The 24,200-nt window shown below is 48.5% G+C and overlaps 1 protein-coding gene across 1 annotated transcript; it reads left to right on the top strand.

The window, feature by feature from the left end:
* The first annotated feature begins 422 nt into the window (after positions 1-422).
* On the top strand, positions 423-23,484 carry LOC116990040. Its single transcript, XM_033047565.1, has 8 exons — positions 423-696; positions 3,443-3,700; positions 4,690-4,806; positions 6,226-6,330; positions 8,707-8,832; positions 8,921-9,016; positions 10,429-10,527; positions 23,303-23,484. The coding sequence occupies exons 1-8, from the start codon at positions 423-425 to the stop codon at positions 23,482-23,484; spliced, it is 1,257 nt and encodes a 418-aa protein (XP_032903456.1).
* The last annotated feature ends 716 nt before the right edge of the window (positions 23,485-24,200 follow it).

The following is a 24,200-nucleotide window of genomic DNA, read 5'->3' as shown; positions in this document are numbered from 1 at the left end:
GTGTAGCTGGGACATGTTGGTCGGTGTGGGCAAGTTGGGCCTGTTTCCACACTGTGTCACTCTATGACAGTGTTAGTGTGCGGGGGCCGCTAGTCAGCACGGACTCGATGGGCCGAAGGGCCTGTTTCCACACTGTGTCACTCTATGACTCTATGATAGTGTTAGTGTGCGGGGATCGCTAGTCGGCGCAGACTCGATGAGCCGAAGGGCCTGTTTCCGCTCTGAATCTCCAATCCAATCCAAACTAAACTGAACTCCATTTTAGCTGGCATAGTCTGTTTAGCCCTTGGTTTAACTGAACCAGGAACCGCGGATACAGTAGATGAGGTTGGAAGAGTTGCCATGTACCTGATCCGATGATCTAAATATATTTTACAGCACAAGATGAAGCAGAGATTTACCTGGCACCTGGCAGCTCGGCGATGTTTCTCGGAGTGGATGAAGAGGTCATGAATATTACTCGGGTTTTTCAATGGGAAAAAATTGGGAATCAGACCACCACGGAACACGTTCTCCAGTTCCATGTTGGATCTCCAAAACATGCCGTTATACAAAAATACATCGGGCGCATCCACTTCAACCCTCTCAATGGTTCATTTCTCTTCAGTAATCTGACCTCCGCAGACGCTGGCCTTTATAGACTGTCCATCAATCTACGGGCTCGGATCATTCGGCAAGTTCGGCTTTGGATCATGGGTACGTTTGTCACGCAAGTTGAAGTAAGAATAATGAAAGGCTTGGATACAGTGGATGTGGAGAGGATGTTTCCACTGGTGGGAGAGTCTCGGACCAGAGGTCACAGCCTCAGGATTCTAGGACGTTCTTCTCAGAAGGAGATGAGGGAGAACTTCTTTTAGGAAAAGCTAAAAAATAATTACTGAGGAGAAGCTGTTCCTGAGTCTGGTGGTGCACCCCTTCAAGCTTCTGGACAAGCCTTTGATTATGTTGGCTGCTTTTCCGAGGCAGCGTGAAGTGTAGATGGAGTCGATGGTGGGGAGTCTGGTCTGTGTGATGGGCTGGGTGACATCCACAACTGTCCGCAATTACTTGCAGTCTTGGGCAAACTGTTCCATGAGCTGCCATGATTTGACAGCATTGGGCCACACCTGTATTTGCTGGAGTTTAGAAGGATTAGGAGGAGGGGGACCTCATTGAGAGTTAAGGGTACTTAAGGAAGTGGCTCGAGAATGTGTGGATGCATTGGTGATCATTTTCCAATGTCCTACAGATTCAGGATCAGTTTCTGTGGATTGGAGGGTAGCTAAAGTTATTACACTTTTTAAGAAGGGCGGGAGAGAGCAAACAGGGAATTATAGACCAGTTAGCCTGACATTGGTGGTGGGGAAGGTGCTGGAGTCAATCATAAAAGATGAAATAGCCGCACATTTGGATAGCAGTAACAGGATCAGTCCGAGTCAGCATAGATTTACGATGGGGATATCATGCTTGACTAATCTGCTGGAATTGTTTGAGGATGTAACTAGGAAAATGGGAATGAGAGCCAGTGGATGCAGTGTACCTGGACTTTCAGAAAGCATTTGATAAGGTCCCACATTGAAGATTAGTGGGCAAAATTAGGACACATGGTCTTTGGGGTAGAATGCTGACATGGATAGAGAAGTGGTTGGCAGACAGGAAACAAAGAGTAGGGATTAACGGGTCCCTTTCAGAATGGCAGGCAGTGAATAGTGGGATACCGCAAGGCTCGGTGCTGGAACCGCAGCTGTTTACAATATATATTAATGATTTAGATGAAGGGATTACAAGTAACATTAGCAAATTTGCAGATGACACAATACTGGGTGGCAGTGTGAACTGTGAGGTGGATGCTATGAGAATGCAGGGTGACTTGGACAGGTTGGGGGAGTGGGCAGATGCATGGCAGATGAATTTTAAAGTGGATAAATGTGAGGTTAACCACTTTGGCAGCAAAAACAGGAAGGAAGATTATTATCTAAATGTGGTCAAGTTGAGAAAAGGGGAAGTACAACGGGATCTGGGGATCCTTGTTCATCAGTCAATAAAAGTAAGCATGTAGGTACAGCAGGCAGTGAAGAAAGCGAATGGCATGTTGGGCTTCATAACAAGAGGAGTTGAGTAAAGGAGCAAAGAGGTCTTTCTGCAGTTGTACATGGCCCTAGTGAGACCACACCTGGAGTATTGTGTGCAGTTTTGGTCTCCAAATTTAAGGAAGGACATTCTTGCTAATGAGGGAGTGCGGCGTAGGTTCACAAGGTTAATTCCCGGGATGGCGGGACTGTCATATGCTGAGAGAATGGAGCGGCTGGGCTTGTATACTCTGGAATTTAGAAGGATGAGAGGGTATCTTATTGAAACATATAAGATTATTAAGGGTTTGGACACGCTAGAGGCAGGAAACATGTTCCCGATGTTGGGGGAGTCCAGAACCAGGGGCCACAGTTTAATAATAAGGGGTAGGCCATTTAGAACGGAGATGAGGAAACACTTTTTCACTCAGAGAGTTGTGAGTTTGTGGAATTCTCTGCCCCAGAGGATGGTTCTCTGGATACTTTCAAGAGAGAGCTAGATAGGGCTCTTAAAGATAGCGGAGTCAGGGGATATGAGGAGTAGGCAGGAACGGGGTACAGATTGGGGATGATCAGCCATGATCACATTGAATGGCGGTGCTGGCTCGAAGGGCTGAATGGCCTACTCCTGCACCTTTTGCCTATTGTCTATTATCTATTACCAAATAGTGAAGGGCCTGGATAGAGTGGATGTGGAGAGGTGTTTAAACTAGTGGGAGAGTCTAAGACCAGAGGGCACAGCCTCAGAATTAAAGGACGTTCCTTTCGGAAGGAGATGAGGAGGAGGAGTTTCTTTAGTCATGGCGTGGTGAATCTGTGGAATTTGCCACAGAAGTCAATGGATATTTGTAATGCAGAGATAGGTAGATTCTTGATTGGTTTGGGTGGCAGGGGTTATGGGGAGAAGGCAGGGGAATGGGGTTAGGAGAGAGAGATAGATCAGCCATGATTGAATGGCGGAAGAGGTTGGATGGGCCGAATGGCCTAATTCTACTCCAATAACCTATGAACTTATGAAGTCTCTTACATGGAATAGACTTCAGTGGAAAAATTGCATGTGTCAATTTAAGAGAGATTTAGATAGAGCTCTAGGGGCTAGTGGAGTCAAGGGATATGGGGAGAAGGCAGGCACGGGTTATTGATAGGGGACGATCAGCCATGATCACAATGAATAGCAGTGCTGACTCGAAGGGCCGAATGGCTTCCTCCTACACCTATTTTCTATGTTTCTATGTTTCTATGTAGGAAGGAACTGCAGATGCTGGTTTACACCAAAGATAGACACAAAATGCTGGAGTAACCCAGCGGGCCAGGCAGCATCTCTAGAGTTAAGGAATGGGTGACGTTTCAGGTCGAGACCCTTCTTCAAACATTGCATCTCGTTTCTCCACCAGAGAGGCTGTCGAACCCATCAATATGGAGCAACGGCAGTTCTCCCGGTGCCACCATCCAGCTCGAATGTAACGTGGAGGGAGATGCTCGTGGATATCAGTGGCAGAAAGACGGAATGGACATCCCCCATCCCCACCTGATAGAGGGGAACAGAAGCCTGGTGCTGCCGCATGTGGCCAGAAAGGACTGCGCCATTTACACTTGTACTGCCAGCAATCCTGTCAGCTCTGTCTCAGCAGAGTACATCCTCACCATTCTCGGTAAGCTTGCTCTGTCGATGATACATTACTTCCGACTCTAGAGATACAATGCAGGAACGGGCCATTCTGCCCACCGAATCCGCACCGACCAGCGATCACCCCGCACACTAGCACTATCCTACACACACTTCCTGAAGAAGGCGAATGGTATGTTAGCATTCATAGCAAAAGGATTTGAGTATAGGAGCAGGGAGGTTCTACTGCAGTTGTACAGGGTCTTGGTGAGACCACACCTGGAGTATTGCGTACAGTTTTGGTCTCCTAATCTGAGGAAAGACATTCTTGCCATAGAGGGAGTACAGAGAAGGTTCACCAGACTGATTCCTGGGATGTCAGGAGTTTCATATGAAGAAAGACTGGATAGACTCGGTTTGTACTCACTAGAATTTTGAAGATTGAGGGGGGATCTTATAGAAACTTACAAAATTCTTAAGGGGTTGGACAGGCTAGATGCAGGAAGATTGTTCCCGATGTTGGGGAAGTCTAGAACAAGGGGTCACTTCCAAGGAAGTAGAGGTGCTGGTGTGATTTCTCACATTCTTGCCTTCTCCCTCTACGGCAAGAATGTCTTTCCTCAGATTAGGAGACCAAAACTGTACGCAACACTCCAGGTGTGGTCTCACCAAGACCCTGTACAACTGCAGTAGAACCTCCCTGCTCCTATACTCAAATCCTTTTTCTCAAAGGGCTCAATCCTCATAGGGTGCCTAATCTATGGAATTCATTGCCACAGAAGGCAGTGGAGGCCACAAGTCAATGGATATTTTTAAGGCAGAGATAGATAGATTCCAAATTAAGATGTCAGGGGTTATGGGGAGAAGGCAGGAGAGTGCGGCCTCACCAACGTCTTATACAACTGCAACATGACCTCCCGACTTCTAAACTCAATGCTCTGACTGATGAAGGCCAAAAGCCTTTATGACCACCTTATCTACCTATTTTCACTGGGTATCCCTTTATGATGCTAACATGGAAGTTTTACTTTGCAGGCCTTCATCGAATGGATATCATTGTTATTGTGGCATCTACTGTGGGAATAATATTCTCTATAACATCGTTGATTGGATTGCTGGTACTCTGCATCATCGGGAAAGAATTGCCACGAGGTATTTGTTAAATGAGTCTAGTTTAACCAAAGGGAACCCAGATCAATTCATCTGATCATAAGATGCTGATTTACAAAACCTGTACACAGTGCTGGAGTGAGTCAGCGAGTCAGGCAGCATCTCTGGAGAACGTGGACAGGTGACGCTCTGGGTTCAGTTTAGAGATACAGCGCGGAAACAGGCCCCTCAGCCCACCCAGTCCGTGCCGACCAGCTATCCCCGCACACTAACACTATCCTCCACACACTGGGGACAATTTACAATTCTTACCAAAGCCAATTAACCTACAGACCTGCACGTCTTTAGAGTGTGGGAGGAAACCGGAGATCTCGGAGTAAACCCATGCAGGTCACGGGGAGAACGTGCAAACTCCGTACAGACAGCACCCGTAGTCGGGATCGAACCCGGGTCTCTGGCGCTGTGAGGCAGCAACTCTACCGCTGCGCCACCGTAACGCCTCTATTTCTGGAGAAAGACTGAGAATGAGAAAATGAGTCTCCAATGACTCTTAAGACATCTACAGATGCACCATAGAATATATACTGTTCAAGTTGCATCACAGCTTGGTTTGGGGCCAGCTCTGCCCAAAACCACAAGAAATTGCAGATAGTTGTGGATGTTGCCCAGTCCATCACACAGACCAGACCCCCCACCTTGGACTCCATCTACACCACGCTGCCTCGGAAAAGCAATCAACATATTCAAAGACTTGTCCCACCCCAGTCATTCCTTCATCTCCCCCTCTCCCGTCTAGCAGAAGGTACAGAAGCTTGAAAGCGCGCACCCCCAGACCACCACCAGAACGGTCCTTCCATAAGCTAAGGTACTGTCCGATTCACCTCTGCCCCATTGCGAACATTGGACTTTGTCTCTGGAACTGATGCACTACAATGCTGATTGACTGGAGCAACTCAGTGGGTTAGGCAGCATCTCTGGAGAGAAGGAATGGGTGAAGAAGAGACTCGACCCGAAACGTCATCCATTCCTTGTCTCCGGAGTTGCTGCTTAACCCATCGAGTTACTCCAGAATTATGTGTCAATCTTCGGTGCAAACCAGCATCTGCAGTTCCTTGCTACAATGCTGAGAACTATATTCTCTCTGCACTCTGCATCTTCCCCTTTGCTCTACCTATAGTACTTGAGTTTGGCTTGAGTGCGTTTGTGCATAGTACAGGCTGAAGAAGGATCTCGACCCCGAAACGTCACCCATTCCTTCTCTCCAGAGATGCTGCCTGTCCCGCTGAGTCACTCCAGCATTTTGTGTCTATCTTCGGTGTAAACCAGCATCTGCAGTTCCTTCCTACACATTATCTCATTTTTATTGGGTAGCGTGCAAAAAAAAGCTTTTCACTGTAGCTCAGTATACGTGGTGATAACAAACCTCAACTTAAACCTACCTTTGTGTTTGTTTCTCCATAGCTTCGTTGAAGCAGCACAAACGATTGTTGCTACTCTTGTTTTCATCAAACACTATCTCTCTTGTTGCCATCTTCATTGCCCTTATTTTCTGGATTGTGATCAGAGGTATGTGCCCAAATTATTGACCTGAAACACATATGTGAGCAAGCAAGAGAGGAATAGATCGGGTAGACGCACAGAGTCTCTTGCCCAGAGTAGGTGAATCGAGGACCAGAGGACACAGGTTCAAGGTGAAGGGGAAAAGATTTAATAGGAATCTGAGTTGGTAACTTTTTCACACAAAGGGCGGTGGGTGTATGGAACAGGCTGCCAGAGGAGATAGTTGAGGCTGGGACTATCCCAACGTTTTAGAAACAGTTGGACAGGTACATGGATAGGACAGGTTTGGAGGGATATGGACCAAACACAGGCAGGTGGGGCTTGTGTAGCTGGGACATGTTGGCCTGTGTGGGCAAGTTGGGCCGAAGGGCCTGTTTCCACACTGTATCACTCTATGACTAGTGTAGCTGGGACATGTTGGCCTGTGTGGGCAAGTTGGGCCGAAGGGCCTGTTTCCACACTGTATCACTCTATGACTCTATGATGCTAAGAGGCATATTCGCCTTCACAGTCACAGTATTGAGCATAGAGGTTGGGAGGTCATGTTGCAGTTGAGTAAGACAATGGTGAGGCCACATTGAGAGTACTGTGTTCAGTGTTGGACACCATGCTATAGATCTAGTTTAGAGATACAGCGCGGAAACAGGCCCTTCGTCCCATGGAGTCCGTGCTGACCAGCGATCCCCATGCAATTACACTATCCTACACACACTAGGGACAATTTATATATATAGTTTAAGCCAATTAACCCGCAAACCTGTACGTCTTTGGAATGCGGGAGGAAACCGGAGCACCCGGAGAAAACCCACGCAGGTCACGGGGAGAATGTACAAACTCCATACAGACAGCACCCAAGGTCAGGATCGAACCCAGGGCACTGGCTCTGTAAGGCAGCAACTCTACTCACTGCGCCACCGTGCCACCCGATGTTGTACATTTGGAAAGTGTCCAGAGAAGATTTACGAGGATGTTGCCAGGACTCGAGGACCTGAGCTACAGGGAGAAGTTGAGTAGGCTGGGACTCTATTCCTTGGAGCACTGGAGGATGAGGGGTGATCTTATAGAGGTGCATTAAAATCATGAGAGGAATTGTTAGAGTAGACACACAGGGTCTCTTGCCCAGAGTTGGGGAATCACAAACCAGAGGTTTTAGGAAGGAGATGAGGAGGAATTTCTTCAGTCAGAGGATTGTGAACCTGTAGAATTCTTTGCCACAGACGGCTGTGGAGGCCAAGTCAGTGGATATTTTCAAGGCGGAGATAGATAGATTCTTGATTAGTGCGGGTGTCAGAGGTTATGGGGAGAAGGCAGGAGAATGGGGTTAGGAGGGAGAGGTAGATCAGCCATGATTGAATGGCGGAGTAGACTTGATGGGCTGAATGGCCCAATTCTACTCCTATCACTTATGACTTATGGCCTTATAACAAGCCAAAGTGTGAGAAGGTGTTTAAGAATGGTATTAGTGCAGTCAATTGATTTAACTACCCTTATATTACTTTTAGTTTGGTTTAGAGGTACAGCACGGAAACAGGCCCTTCAGCCCACCGGATTCACGCCAACCAGCGATCCCCGCTTATTAATACAATCCCGCACACACTAAGGACAATTTTTACATTTACCAAGCCAATTTACCTGCAATCCTGTTCGTCTTTGGAGACCCGGGTTCAATCCTGACTACGGGTGCTGTCTGTACGGAGTTTGTCCGTGCTCCCCGTACAAACATGTACGTCTTTGGAGTGTGGGAGGGAGCCGGTGCACCCGGAGAAAACCCACGCAGTTTCCTCCCATGCTCCAAAGGATACTGTACAGGATACTGAGTTGGATGATCAGCCATGATCATATTGAATGGCGGTGCAGGCTCGAAGGGCCGAATGGCCTACTCCTGCACCTATTTTCTATGTTTCTATGTTTCTAAAGACGTACATGGTTGTTAGTTAATTGGTTTGGTATAAATGGAAAAATTGTACCTAGTGTGTGTGTAGGGTGTGTAGGGTCGGTGCGGACTTGCTGGGCCGAAGGGCCTGTTTCCGTGCTGTATCTCGAAACTAAACTATCCTACACACACTAGGGACAATTTACACTTACACCAAGTCAATTAACCTACAAACCAGCACGTCTTTGGAGTATGGCTGGAAATCGTTGATCTCGGAGAAACCCCACTCAGGTCACGGGGAGAATGTACAAACTCCGTACAGACAGCGCCCGCAGTCGGGATCGAACCCAGGTCTCTGGCGCTGTGAAGCAGCAACTCTACCGCTGCGCCACAAATGTTCCAGTTTGAGCAACAACCAGGGACAGTAAAGTGTGAGTAGGTGTTGATGAATGGTATTAGTGCAGCCTATTGATTTAACCTCCCTTCCATTGCTGTGCATCATTTACTAGGACCAGCCTCAGTGTCTGTGGTTGCTTCCTGCACTGCATCTGTCCTCCTGGTTTTCAACCTATCCTTGGCCATCACTGTTGGGAACTTGGGCTGCCAATGCATCGCGGGCCTCTTGGACTCCACAGGTAAGGAGAAGGCCATTAACTGGGTAGAAAGCCACTCTCGAACAGTGAGACCGCTCTCCTAACCAACTCCGCCCTCTGCACCCCGCAGGTCTACGGGCCTGGATGGACGTCTGTGGTATCGTGAGCTCTTTCCTGGTTCTGGTCACCTCGATTGTCACTCTCATTGAAGAAGGTCAGCAGAGCAGTAAGTTTGGCAACAGCCGACTGTTACACATGAAACTGGCCCTTTAACCCAACTCACAGGTCATTAGGTCATAGGTTGTAGGAGTAGAATTAGGCCACTCAGCCCATCAAGTCTATCACCCCATGGCTGACCCATCTCTCCCTCCTAACCCCATTCTCCTGCCTTCTCCCCATAACCTGCACGTCTTTGGAGTCTCCCCATTCGCCACAGAAGGTAGTTGAGGCCAGTTCATTGGCTATATTTAAGAGGGAGTTAGATGTGGCCCTTGTGGCTAAAGGGATCAGGGGGTATGGAGAGAAGGCAGGTACGGGATACTGAGTTGGATGATCAGCCATGATCATATTGAATGGCGGTACTGGCTCGAAGGGCCGAATGGCCTACTCCTGCACCTATTTTCTATGTTTCTATGTATAACCCCTGACACCCATTGGAATTCATAGAATGAGAGCGAATCTTATAGAAACATATACAATTCTTATATGTTGGACAGGATAGATGTAGGAAAAATATTCCCGATGTTGGGGGAGTCCAGAACCAGGGGTCACACAGTTTAAGAATAAGGGGTAGGTCATTTTCGTAAGTGTGAGTAGGTGTTAATGAATGGTATTAGTGCAGCCTATTGATTTAACCTCCCTTCCATTGCTGTGCATCATTTACTAGGACCAGCCTCAGTGTCTGTGGTTGCTTCCTGCAGAGCTAAGAGCTCATTCCTAAGAGCTAAATCTGACTCTCTTTTGAAAGTGAAGAAAACCCTCGCAGGTCACAGGGGAGAATGTAAAAACTCTGTACAGACAGCACCTGTGGTCAGGATCGAACCTGGGACTCTGGCGCTGCAAGCACTGCAAGGCAGCAACTCTACCGCTGTGCCACCGTGCTGACCCTATTGTTTCTGTGCTCAAGCTGCAGTATAGATTGAACTGACAATACTACTGCTAACCTTCAACCTCCCTTCCATCGACTCCATCTACACCTCACGCTGCCTCGGCAAGGCCAGCAGCATCATCAAGGACCAGTCTCACCACGGCCACTCCCTCTTCTCCCCTCTCCCTTCAAGCAAGAGGTACAGAAGTGTAAAAACAAACGCACACCTCCAGATTCAGGGACAGTTTCTTCCCAGCTGTTATCGGGTAACTGAACCATCCTACCACAACTAGAGAGCGGTCCTGACCTCCCATCTACCTCATTGGCGATCTATCATTGATCGGACTTTACCTTGCACTAAACGTTATTCCCTTTATCCTGTATCTGTACACTGTGGCCAGCTTGATTGTAATCCTGTATAGTCTTTCCACTGACTGGAGAGCACGCAACAAATAGCTTTTCAAAGTACCTTGGTACACGTGACAATAATTAAACAAACAAAACTGAACACATACATTTTGCACGATTCATTTATGTATTTTTTATTTCAGAACAAGGATGCTACGAGACTATTCTAACCTGGAGCATACTGGTCCCAATGTTCGTCATTGTGGTCATAATCTTCTTTGCCTTTTGCGCAGTATGGTATGGTGAGTATTAACCATTTAAACATCTTTTTATATAAGGACTACAGTCATGGTTCATAAGTGATAGGGGCAGAATTAGGCCATTCGGCCCATCAAGTCCACTCTACCATTTAATCATGGTTGTTCTATCTCTCCCTCCTAACTCCATTAGAAACATAGAAACATAGAAAATGGGTGCAGGAGTAGGCCATTCGGCCCTTCGAGCCTGCACCGCCATTCAATACAATCATGGCTGATCATCCAACTCAGTATCCTGTACCTGCCTTCTCTCCATACCCCCTGATCCCTTTAGCCACAAGGGCCACATCTAACTCCCTCTTAAATAAAGCCAATGAACTGTCCTCCACTACCTTCTGTGGCAGAGAATTCCACAGATTCACCACTTTCTGTGTGAAAAATGTTTTTCTCATCTCGGTCCTAAAAGATTTCCCCCTTATCCTTAAACTGTGACCCCTTGTTCTGGACTTTCCCAACATCGGGAACATTCTCCTGACTTCTCCCCATAATTCCTGACACCCAACCTAATCAGGAATCTATCTATCTATCTCTCTGCCTTAAAAATATCCATTGACTTGGCCTCCACAGCCTTCTGTGGCAATGAATTCCATAGATTCACCACCCTCTGAGTAAAGAAATTCCTCCTCGTCCCCTTCCTAAAGGAACGTCCTTTTATTCTGAGGCTGTGACCTCATTGTGAACGAGTTAGCCAACAAATCCTGCGCTTGTAACAACTTTAACTTGAAGTGAAAGGCTTGGATATGGAGAGGGTGGGAGAGTCTTGATCCAGTCAAAGCCTCAGAATTAACCATATAACCATATAACCATATAACAATTACAGCACGGAAACAGGCCACCTCGGCCGTTCTAGTCCGTGCCGAACACTTATTCTCCCCTAGTCCCATCTACCTGCACTCAGACCATAACCCTCCATTCCTTTCCCGTCCATATAACTATCCAATTTATTTTTAAATGATAAAATCGAACCTGCCTCCACCACTTCCACTGGAAGCTCATTCCACACAGCTACCACTCTCTGAGTAAAGAAGTTCCCCCTCATGTTACCCCTAAACATCTGTCCCTTAATTCACAAATCATGTCCTCTTGTTTGAATCTTCCCTACTCTCAATGGGAAAAGCTTATCCACGTCAACTCTGTCTATCCCTCTCATCATTTTAAAGACCTCTATCAAGTCCCCCCTTAAACTTCTGCGCTCCAAAGAATAAAAACCTAACTTGTTCAACCTTTCTCTGTAACTTAGTTGCTGAAACCCAGGCAACATTCTAGTAAATCTCCTCTGTACTCTCTCTATTTTTTATACAAAACAAATTGCATTAAAAAGCAAATTAAAGGACGTTCCTTTGGAAAGGAGATGAGAAGGAATTTCTTTAGCCAGAGGGTGGTGAATCTGTGGAATTCATTGCCACAGAGGCTGTGGAGGCCAAGTCAGTGGATATTTTTAAGGCAGAGATAGATAGATTCTTGATTAGTGCGGGTGTCAGGGGAGGTTCATTATACAGACAATGAAACCCACCAGAACGACAGTGAAACTAGTAACATGACCAGGGTGGGGGAGGGGTGGAGAGAGAGGGAAAGCAAGGGTTACTTGAAGTTAGAGAAGTCAATCTTCATACCGCTGGGGTGTAAGCTGCCCAGGCGAAATATGAGGTGCTGTTCCTCCAATTAGCGCTGGGTCTCACTCTGACAGTGGAGGAGGCCCAGGACAGAAAGGTCAGTGTGGGAATGGGAGGGGGAGTTGAGGTGTTTGGCAACCGGGAGATCAGGTAGGTTTAGGCGGACTGAGCGGAGGTGTTCAGCAGAACGATCGCCGAGCCTGCGCTTGGTCAGAGTCAGCGGAGTCAGGGGATATGGGGATAAGGCAGGAACGGGGTACTGATTATGGATGATCAGCCATGATCACATTGAATAGCGGTTCTGGCACGAAGGGCCGAATGGCCTACTCCTGCACCTATTGTCTATTGTCTATTGATATATAGGAGTCCATATCTTGAACAACGGATACAGTCGATGAGGTTGGAGGAGGTGCAAGTGAATCTCTGCCTCACACTATCTACCTATACTCCAAGATCCAGTACTGCAAGTACTATATGTGGAAGGAACTGCAGATGCTGGTTTAAACCAAAGATAGAAGCAAAAAGCTGGAGTAACTCAGCGGGTCAGGGAGCATCTCTGGAGAGAAGGAATGGGCAACGTTTCGGGGCGAGACCCTTCTTCAGACGAAGGGGTAACCTTCAGAAGAAGGGTCTCACCCTGAAACATCACCTGTTCCTTCTCTCCAGAGATGCTGCCCTGTCCCGCTGAGTTACTCCAGCTGTTTGTGTCCATCTGCCAGAACTGTATACCTGTACTCCAAGATCCCTCTGCTCTGCCGCGCTCCTCAACTCTCTTTCACACAGAGAGTGGTGAATTTCTGGAACTCTCTGCCACAGAAGGTAGTTGAGGCCAGTTCATTGGCTATATTTAAGAGGGAGTTAGATGTGGCCCTTGTGGCTAAAGGGATCAGGGGGTATGGAGAGAAGGCAGGTACAGGATACTGAGTTGGATGATCAGCCATGATCATATTGAATGGCGGTGCAGGCTCGAAGGGCCGAATGGTCAACTCCTGCACCTATTTTTCTATGTTTCTATGTTTCTATGGGATGGTCTGTGCTTCAATGTCAAGAAGGGTCCTGACCTGACATGTTGTCTGTCCATTCGATGAAGGCCAAAGGCTTCTTCACCACCATGTTTGCCTGTAATGCCACAATCAGGGAATTATGTACAAATACCTCTTGCTCCATCTATTCTACAACACTCCCTTGTCTTCTGTTCCTCCCGTCCTCTGTGGAAGTCCTACACGGGTTCAAAATTCCCTAGGAGAACTCAAACTAATTGTGGACAAACACAATAGTCATCATGAGGCCATAAGTGATAGGAGCAGAATTAGGCCACCGAAGATAGACACTGGAGTAACTCAGCGGGCCAGGCAGCATCTCTGGAGGGAAGGGATTGTTTGTGGGTTCTAGGAGCAGAATTAGGCCAGTCGGCCCATCGAGTCTACTCCGCCATTCAATCATGGCTGATCTATCACTCCCTCCTAACCCCATTCTCCTGCCTTCTCCCCATAACCCCTGATACCCGTACTAATCAAGAATCTGGGATGTCAGGACTTTCATATGAAGAAAGATTGGATAGACTCGGCTTATACTCGCTAGAATTTAGGAGATTCAGGGGGATCTTATAGAAACTTATAAAATTCTTAAGGGGTTGGACAGGCTAGATGCAAGAAGATTGTTCCCGATGTTGGGGAAGTCCAGGACAAGGGGTCACAGCTTAAGGATAAGGGGGGAAATCCTTTAAGACCGAGATGAGAAAAACATTTTTCACACAGAGAGTGGTGAATCTGTGAAATTCTCTGCCACAGAAGGTAGTTGAGGCCAGTTCATTGGCTATATTTAAGAGGGAGTTAGATGTGGCCCTTGTGGCTAAAGGGATGAGGGGGTATGGAGAGAAGGCAGGTACAGGATACTGAGTTGGATGATCAGTCATGATCATATTGAATGGTGGTGCAGGCTCGAAGGGCCGAATGGCCTACTCCTGCACCTATTGTCCATGTATCTATGTAATCTACCTCCCTCTGCTTCACAATGTGAAAGGATTAAGAAACTTGTTTTTCTTTACAGATGGAAACGATGACACGAACAATATCGGAATATTGAAGAACAACCGGTAATTAATTGCTGTTAACTCAGTAGAACATAGAACAGTACAGCACAGGAACAGGCCCTTCAGCCCACAATATCCATGCTGTACATGATGCCAAGTTAAACTGATCTCCTCTGCCTGCATGTGATCTTTCTCCCCCCATTCCCTGCATTTCCATGTCCCTATCCAAAAGCCTCTTAAACGCCACTATCGTATCTGCCTCCACCACTACCCCTGGCAGCACGTTCCAGGCACCCACCACCCTCTGTGGAAAAACAACTTGCCCCACACATCTCCATTAAACTTTCCCCCTCTCACCTTGAAGCCATGTTGGACATTTCTACCCTGGGTAACAAAGGTTCTGATTGACTACCCAGCCTATCCACGCCTCTCATCATTTTATATACTTCTATCCCGTCTCCCCTCAACCTCCGACGTTCCAGAGAAATTGTTGTAGGTATCTAACTTGCGGTCTAATGCTGATTTAATATGAGCGTATATTGTCACACGTTTACAGAGCAAAATGTTCCCCATGTTGGGGGAGCCCAGAACCAGGGGCCACACAGTTTAACAATAAGGGGTCGTCCATTTTGGACAGAGATGAGGAAAAACGGTTCCACCCAAACAGTTGTGAATCTGTGGAATTCTCTACCACAGAAAGGAAGCCAATTCACTGGATGTTTTCAAGAGAGAGTTAGATTTAGCTCTTAGGGCTAAGGAATGAGGTACTGATTTTGGTTGATCAGCCATGATCATATTGAATGGTGGTGCTGGCACAAAGGGCCGAGTGGCCTACTCCTGCACCTACTGTCTATGTTTCTAAAACTTTAGTGGGCTTTTAATCTGTGCTATTGACCAACACAGGGGTACAGTTATGTTTAGGAAGGAACTGCAGATGCTGGTTTACACCGAAGATGTATACAAAATGCTGGAGTGACTCAGCGGGATGGGCAGCATCTCTGGAGAGAAGGAACGGGTGATGTTTCGGGTCGAGACTCTACTTCAGACTGAGAGTCAGGGGAGAGGGAGATACAGAGAGAGAGAAGGAAGGTTCAGGTGTGAAAAGGAGACATCAATAGAGATGTGGTTCAAAGAAAATGTAGAATAGACCATTGTTAGCCAGGAGAAGGTGACAACAAAGCAAACAGAGATATAAATTGCTCTCCCTCTCTCTCCATCGCTCCCCCTTCCTAGTTTTCCGACCAGTCTGACTGTCCATCGATTACATTTTATCTCTGTTTGCTCCGGGAAGATTTCGGACAGAACCCACGCAGGTCACGGGGAGAACATACAAACTCCGTACAGACCCGTAGTCGGGATCGAACCCAGGACTCTGGCGCTGCAAGCGCTGTAAAGGGTCTGTCCCACTTAGGTGATTTTTCAGCGGACTGTAAAGTTCGCGGCACTCGCCTGAAAAACCGGGAACTGGAACGGCGACTGTCAGAGTGGAACACGTACGCACGCGCATGCACACACACACACACACACACGCACACACGCACACGCACACACACGCACACACACACACACACACGCACGCACAAACGCACACATGCACACACACACACACACACACACACACACGCACACACACGCACACACGCGCGCACACACATGCACGCACACACGCACGCGCATACACACACACACACACAGACACACGCGCACACACATGCACACACACACACACACACGCACGCGCATACACACACACACACACACACACGCACCCACAAACACACACACTCACACTCACACACACACGCACACACGCACACACACACACCACACACCCCCACACACACACCCACACACGCACCCACCAAACGACACACACAACACACAACATCACCCACCCGCACACACCACACCCCCCCCAAACACACTCACACCCTCGCCCCACACACACACCCCCAACGCACACACGCGCGCACACACACCCACACACGCACGCGCACCACACACACACACACACACACACACGCACACATCACACACACACGCACGCACATACACAACACACACACACAACACTCTAACACAACGCACCCACAATCACACACACTCACACTCACACACACACCACACACGCACACACACCCACACACCAAACACACACACAACACACCCACAAAACACACACCACCACTCACAACGCGCAAAATCACACGCACCCACACCCCACACTCACAACCACACACACAGCACACACCACACACACACCCCACAAAGCACACACATCACACACACACACCACTACACACAAACACACACACACACACCCACATATATATACACACACACACACACAACTCACTCACGACTCCACAAGAACACACCACCCACAACACACACACTCACACTCAACACCTCTCACACACACACACCACCTCACACACACACACACACACACACACACACAAACACACGCTCTCACACACACACACCCACACACACACACACACACACACAAGCACACACACACGCACACACACGCACCCACAAACACACACACTCACACACACACACGCACACACACATACACACACACACACGCACACATCGCAAAGGCAGAGGCCAGGGCAGGGGAACGCTGTCTGAAATTCACACGGTGCAAAGCCGAGGTGAGACAGACACACACCATGATGAACAGGAAGGTTAAGACGGCTAGCACAGTGTACGGTATGTCCTTTAAAAGAGGGGGGAGGGGAGGGGAGGGGAGAAGGGGGGGAGAAGAAGGTGGGAGAAGGAGTGGAGACACACTTTTAAGAATCCAGCCAACTTTTAATCAGCCAGAGATACACAGCTGTGAGGTTCGGCCGACATTTAACATTACCTGTCGGTTATCCTTGGTTCTGAAAACTCGTGCTTACATTTTTGTTCCCCAATGAGCCAATGCCCGGTCAGCAAAGGCGATGAACTAAATCTACCTAAGACTATCTCGACTACCCATAACTACATGGTGACCTCGACTACAACTGCACCCTCGACCACAGGATTATCCATTTTCTCCATGGCGACCAATTTTTGGTCGCAGAAAATGTTTCAACATGTTGAAAAATCTGCGGCGACCATAGAGGCCGCGACTAGTTCCCAGAATGCGGGAACTCCTCGCGACCATGAAGGAGACTCGCTAGAGACCACCAGCGAACATGTGGCGAGCGCAGAGTCTCCTGCACTCGCATAAATAGTCGCCTAAGTGGGACAGCCCCTTCAGGCAGCAACTCTACCGCTGCGCCACCCAAAGTGTGGCCCAAAGTGCTGGAGCAACTCGACAGGTCGGGCAGCATCCGTAGATGGAGTTGGACAGGTGACGTTTGGATGGGTCGCTCCCCGAAACGTCATCAGTCCAACTCCCTCCACATGTACTAACTGTAGGATCGTGTTAGTGGGCTGAAGGGCTTGTTTCCGCGCTATATCTCTAAAGTCTAAAGTTTCTGTGGTGATATCCCGTTATTGCATGTTACAAGTGCATTATATTTATTTCAGGAAGAGATGCAACTGAACAACACCAACCGTGAAGATGAGGGTGGCAACTGAAATCTTTGAGCCATCGTGCCACGGATCACTATCTCTGCACTGGGAAAAGCAGAGCCAGTGTAACAATTACTGATCCATCATTTGGTGCTTTGATGCCTTCCTGCTGCTATTCAAACAGGATTAATGAGTTCAGTTTAGTTTAGTTTAAAGTTACTTTTTTGCATATCTTTCATTCATTTTTCTCTCTACAATACATCAATGACAAAACAGTCATAGAGTGATTCAGTGTGGAAACAGGCCCTTCGGCCCAACTTGCCCACACCGGCCAACGTCCCAGTTACACTTGTCCCACCTGCCTGCGTTTGGCCCATATCCCTCCAAACCCGTCCTATCCATGTACCTGTCTAACGGTTTCTTAAACATTGGGTTAGTCCCAGCCTCAACTACCTCCTCAGGCAGCTTGTTCCATACACCCACCACCCTTTCGGCCCACCGAGTCCGCGCCGACCAGCGAACCCAGCGCACCAACACTATCCCACACACACTAAGAACAATTTACAATCAAAGTAAGACAATTGCACATTTTGTTGGGGTGTGTGTGTGGGGGGGTGGGGGTGGTGTGGGGGGGAGGGGGTAACTTTTAAATTTCTCCCTGCACGGGAGACCCGACCTTTTCTATGTCGGGTCTCCGTTGTCGTTGGGGCTGCAACGAGGAGCGGCCTCCAACAGGAAGACCGGGGGCTGTGGTGCCGACTACTCACCTCACCGTCGCGGGGCTGGCCGAGTTCAGAGCGGGTGGAGCTGTGGTGGACGCTGCTGCGACCCGACCTCCGGAGATTCGGTGGCTGCAACTGCGGGTTTGGCGGACGGCGGCACCGGGAGCCTGCGGGTCTCTGGAGGGAGACCACTTTTCGGGGCTCCCGCAACGGCGACTTCTCCCGCCCGAGTTGCGGGGTTGAAGAGCTCCTGGAGCGGGGCCTTACACCACCGCCCCGCGCGGCTTGGAATGGCTGCGGGACTGCGAGCGCACGCCGGGGGCTCTGACACCAAGAACCCGGTGTGCGACCTTGCATCACCCGGCGTGGCTTTAATGGCCGCGGGACAATCGCCATCGCCCGCCGGGGGCTTTGACTTTGACTCTGACATTGGGTGGGGGGGGGGGGGGAGTGCAGTGGAGAGATAAGTTTTTTTGGCCTTCCATCACAGCAATGTGATGGATGTTTATGTAAATTATGTTGTGTCTTGGGTCTATTTGTTTGTAATGTATGGCTGCAGAAACGGCATTTCGTTTGGACCTCAAGGGGTCCAAATGACAATAAATTGAATTGTATTGTATTTAGAGGGTGGAAGGAAATTGAGGCAGTCGGAGAAAACCCGGGGAGAACGTACAAACTCCGTACAGACAGCACCCAGGGCCGGGTTTAGATGAAGAGAGGCCCTAAGCTATTTCACTTGTGAGCCCCCCCCCCACCCCTCCCAATCCCCCACCCCCATGACTAGAGGACCATGACTTCCCGACAGTCACAGTGTGACACTTTTAGTTCCTACTGTATGTTGTCATTAAACAGTTGGTTTTAAAATACATATTAGATTCACCGCGGAGCGGGCAATGTCTTACCTGGATCGCCGTTTGATGCTGGAGTGTTGGGCCTGCGGCAGGGATGGAGGTTGGGGCCGGAGGAAGGCAGGTGTGTGGACTGAGGCCGAGGCGATGTCTGGTGGAGGGGTGGTGGGTGGTCAGGGGGGAGGGGGGTATGAGGATTGTAGTGTGGGTGTGGAAGAGCTGGGGTCACGTGGTTTGAGGGGGATGGGGAAGACCCAGTGGAACAGCCACTGAGATTACCAGGGTTAGGGGGCCTAGCACTAAGACCCAGCGCAGTCAAACCCAGGGGAGTGGGAATCTGCAGCATGGACTCTTCAGGCCCGGTGCTGAGTCCAGGCTGCAGGTAAGGCGACGGCTGCAGGCTGATGGGAGGGCGGTGGAGAGGCCAGGGTCAGCGGGCAAAGAGTAGGAGGTCCCGGTGGGCGGATGGTCAGTGAGGCAGCGAGGTGAGTAGGCCCCCCTAGATCTCGAGGCCCTAAGCTAAAGCTTGTCTAGCTTGTACGTAAATCTGGCCCTGACAACACCCGTAGTCAGGATGGAACTCGGGTCTCTGGCGCTGTGCGGCAGCAACTCTACCGCTGCTCCACTCTATCTCAGTAACCTGATGCTTTACATTTAAGTTAAATGGGAGCCTTGCCAGTGTGAGGGCATTGTGTTTGACACAGCTTCTGGTGATAGTGTGTGTGGGGTGTGATCGCTGGACAGCACGGACTGGGAGGGCTAAAGGGCCTGTTTTTGTGGTGCATGTCTGAACTCTGAACTCTAAACTCTAATCAGTGTTTGTGGCATTGTGAAACAACTTAGTAAATTTATGGTGCAAAAGATGAAGAAAAAGATGTCCAAATTATGCATGAAATATATTTTTGTCCAAAAAAAGATGCAACATTTTTATGCTTCATAATAACTTTATAATAAATTTATTTTTATAGCACTTTTCATGCAATTGAATGTAACCCAGTGTTATTCATGTTATTTAAATTTTATAGAATTAAATTTAAATTACACATTCAATGTATTGTTAATATTATTTATTATAGCACTTGGTGTGTTATGCGAAAGTGGGATATCGTAGAAACATAGAAAATAGGTGCAGGAGGAGGCCATTTGGCCCTTCGAGCCATCACCGCCATTCAATATGATCATGGCTGATCATCCACAATCAGTACCCCGTTCCTGCTTTCTCCCCATATCCCTTGATCCCGTTAGCCCTAAGAGCTAAATCTAATTCTCTCCTGAAAACGGCCAGTGAATTGGCCTCCACTGCCTTCTGTGGCAGAGAATTCCACAGATTCACAACTCTCTGGGTGAAAAAGTTTTTCCTCATCTCAGTTGTAAATGACCGAGACCTTATTGTTAAATTGTGACCCCTGGTTCTGGACTCCCCCCAACATGGGGAACATCTTTTCTGCATCTACACTGTCCAATCCCTTAAGAATTTTATACGTTTCTACCACCTACAGTTTAAATTCCATTTGGAATATTTTGGAGGACCAAGAAACCAAGAAACCAAGATCCCCTCTCATGCTTCTGAATAAGAGAGTTTGGTATTCCGACTGAGCATGCCCAGTTCATAGGTCGCTGGCGATGTACATTCTCGGCAGCTGTGTTGCTGCGTGCATACAGGCCTGCGTTTCATCTGTAGTCAGGATCGAACCCGGGTCCCCGATGCTGCAAGCATGTTGAATTGCTGCTGCACCGCTCCCATCCCCTCCCGAGTGTCCCATCCCATTCCGGGGGTGGCCGGAGATGTCCGGAGTGACCCTGGACTGATGGGACAGCTGGAGTTAGCGCTCTTCCCAGCGCTGGCTGTAAGCCTGAAGCCGCCATTGCTCCGGGCCAGTGTCCCGTCAGTCCAGGGTCACCCAGAACAGGGATGGGACACTCGGGAGGGGACAGGGACAGTCCAGTAGCAATTCAACAGCGCTTGAAGGCCGGAGACCCGGGTTCGATCCTGACTACGGATGAAACACAGGGGAAACCGCTTTCAATCGCCTCCTCCACGGAGAGGCGACTTTTTCCATGTCGCTTCCCTCGCGGCCTAACACTATGGATTGGTGCGGCCTTTCCTGGAGTCGGGCCCGAAGTTCCAGCAGCGGGCGCAGCGTGGACATTTTCACGGAGCGGGCGAGCCCTTTCCGGGGTCTCCAGAAGGGAGTGCTCCAATCGCTGACCCGTGGACTCTTACAGCCTGAAGCCGCGGTCTGCGGAGCTTATAGCCGGGGGTGCGGCGTGGACTTAACATCCGGAGCGGGATTGCTCGCCGGTGATCCCCGGAGAAGAGCTCTGACCGCCGGCCTGCGGCCTACAACATCCTGAAGCCACGGTCTCCGGTAGGGAAGCACCGATTCGGGCCTTACCATCCCTACGAGAGAGCCGGTACATCTGGCCGCCCGCAGCGGCAACTGCGGAGGTTTATGGGACCGATCACGGAGGAACAATGGAGGAGGACTGACTGTACTTTGTGCCTTCCGCCACAGTGAAGAATGCTGTGGTGGATGTCTGTGTTAAATTTTATTGTGTAATGTGTGTTCCTTTATGATTGTACCGCTGCTGGCAAATTCATTTCACTGCACCTTATTGTGTATGTGATGAATAAATCTGATTGATTGATTGATTGATTGATTGTATACATGCAGCAGCACAGCTGCCGAGAATGTCTCTCCGCTGGTCCAGTCTCTCCCCCTGTCTCCCACTAGCATCTGCCCCCTCTCTCTCACTGTTACACCCTGCTCTCCTGCTACCTGGCACCCCCGTTGCTCAGATTAAATATATTTTTACACATTAATTCTGAATAAAGATAAGAATTTATACACAGTTTATACACCCAGTGCTTTGTTTTCTTTTTCTTTATCACAAACGACCTTTGACAAATCCCATGATCCCTTGTGTTTTTCGGAATACCGAACTCACTTATTCCAGTGAATTGACCTATTGTTTCATCATATGTCAGTCATATAACAATTACAGCACGGAAACAGGCCATCTCGACCCTTCTAGTCCGTGCCGAAAATCCTGGGAATTAACCTGGTGAACCTACGCTGTACTCCCTCAATAGCAAGAACTAGTGTGACGGGTGATCGATGGCCATCGTGGACTCAGTATTCCACGCCGTATAGCTAAAACAAAAAAAAAACTCAAAGCCAAGTCTCAGGCAGATATATAGTTACTGAATTAATCTGAGCTTTGGTCAACATTCAAATTAATAACATGGTTTAAAATGAAATATGATGTTGCAATTGGAAAACTATTAAGGTCATAAGTGATAGGAGCAGAAATAGGCAATTCGGCCCATCAAGACTACTCCGCCATTCAATCATGGCTGATCTATCTCTCCCTCCTAACCCCATTCTCCTGCCTTCTCCCCATAACCCCTGACACCTGTACTAATCAAGAATCTATCTATCCCTGCCTTAAAAATATCCACTGACAGACTCCACAGCCTTCTGTAGCAATTCCACAGATTCACCACCCTCTGACTAAAGAAATTCCTCCTCATCTCCTTCTTAGAGGAACGTCCTTTAATTCTAATGCTGTGACTTCTGGTCCTAGACTCTCCCACTAGTGGAAACATCCTCTCCATACTATCTAGGCCTTTCATTATTCAGTACGTTTCAATGAGGTCCTCCCCCCCTCATTCTTCTAAACTCCAGCGAGTACAGGCCCAGTGCCGACAAACGCTCATCATAGTTTAACCCACTCATTCCTGGGATCATTCTTGTAAACCTCCTCTGGACCCTCTCCAGAGCCAGCACATCCTTCCTCAGATATGGTGCCCAAAATTGCTCACAATATTCCAGATGTGGCCTGACCAGCACCTTATAGAGCCTCAGCATTACATCCCTGTTTTTATATACAAACCATCTAACAAATAAATCCTAGCATTGTTTGCTTTTTTACGTCTGATTTGACTTGCAGATTAACTTTTTGGGAATCCTGCACCAGCATTCCCAAATCCCTTTGTACCTCCGATATCTGTATTCTCTCCCCATTTAGAAAATCGCCTTGCGGTGCTGAGATGGAGCCTCGCGGGTCAACAGAGCCCGCGCCCATCGGTCCCTGGGTCTGTGGAGCTTGTGATTAGGGCCCGGGACACCGCCACGGAGGCGTCCGGAGAGGAATCGGTGGTGATACTGGAGAGGTCGGTTCGGCGGTCGATGATGGCACTGACTGACTGATGAGGACGGACCACGTGGAAGTGAGAACGCCGCTGCTGTGGGAAGAACATAGAAACATAGAAACATAGAAAATAGATGCAGGAGTAGGCCATTCGGCCCTTCGAGCCTGCACCACCATTCAATATGATCATGGCTGATCATCCAACTCAGTATCCTGTACCTGCCTTCTCTCCATACCCCCTGATCCCTTTAGCCACAAGGGCCATATCTAACTCCCTCTTAAATATAGCCGATGAACTGGCCTCAACTACCTTCTGCGGGAGAGAATTCCACAGATTCACCACTCTCTGTGTGAAAAAAGTTTTCCTCATCTCGGTCCTAAAAGATTTCCCCTTTATCCTTAAACTGTGATCCCTTGTTCTGGACTTCCCCAACATCGGGAACAATCTTCCTGCATCTAGCCTGTCCAACCCCTTAAGAATTTTGTAAGTTTCTATAAGATCCCCCCTCAATCTTCTAAATTCTAGCGAGTACAAGCCGAGTCTATCCAGTCTTTCTTCATATGAAAGTCCTGACATCCCAGGAATCAGTCTGGTGAACCTTCTCTGTACTCCCTCTATGGCAAGAATGTCTTTCCTCAGATTAGGAGACCAAAACTGTACGCAATACTCCAGGTGTGGTCTCACGAAGACCCTGTACAACTGCAGTAGAACCTCCCTGCTCCTATACTCAAATCCTTTTGCTATGAATGCTAACATACCATTCACCTTCTTCAC

Source organism: Amblyraja radiata, chromosome 30, assembly GCF_010909765.2.
Source record: "Amblyraja radiata isolate CabotCenter1 chromosome 30, sAmbRad1.1.pri, whole genome shotgun sequence".
In the NCBI taxonomy this organism is placed as follows: Eukaryota; Metazoa; Chordata; class Chondrichthyes; order Rajiformes; family Rajidae; genus Amblyraja; species Amblyraja radiata.
Note: the sequence above shows the minus strand (reverse complement) of the source record. Positions and strands in the feature narration are given on the sequence as shown.

Excerpts from the sequence above, each read along its gene's own strand:
- LOC116990040 (XM_033047565.1), top strand. The coding sequence starts at position 423 with ATGTTTCTCGGAGTGGATGAAGAGGTCATGAATATTACTCGGGTTTTT. Across the intron at positions 3,701-4,689 it reads GTACATCCTCACCATTCTCG|GCCTTCATCGAATGGATATC; the intron begins GTAAGCTTGCTC and ends TTTACTTTGCAG. Across the intron at positions 6,331-8,706 it reads TTTCTGGATTGTGATCAGAG|GACCAGCCTCAGTGTCTGTG; the intron begins GTATGTGCCCAA and ends ATCATTTACTAG.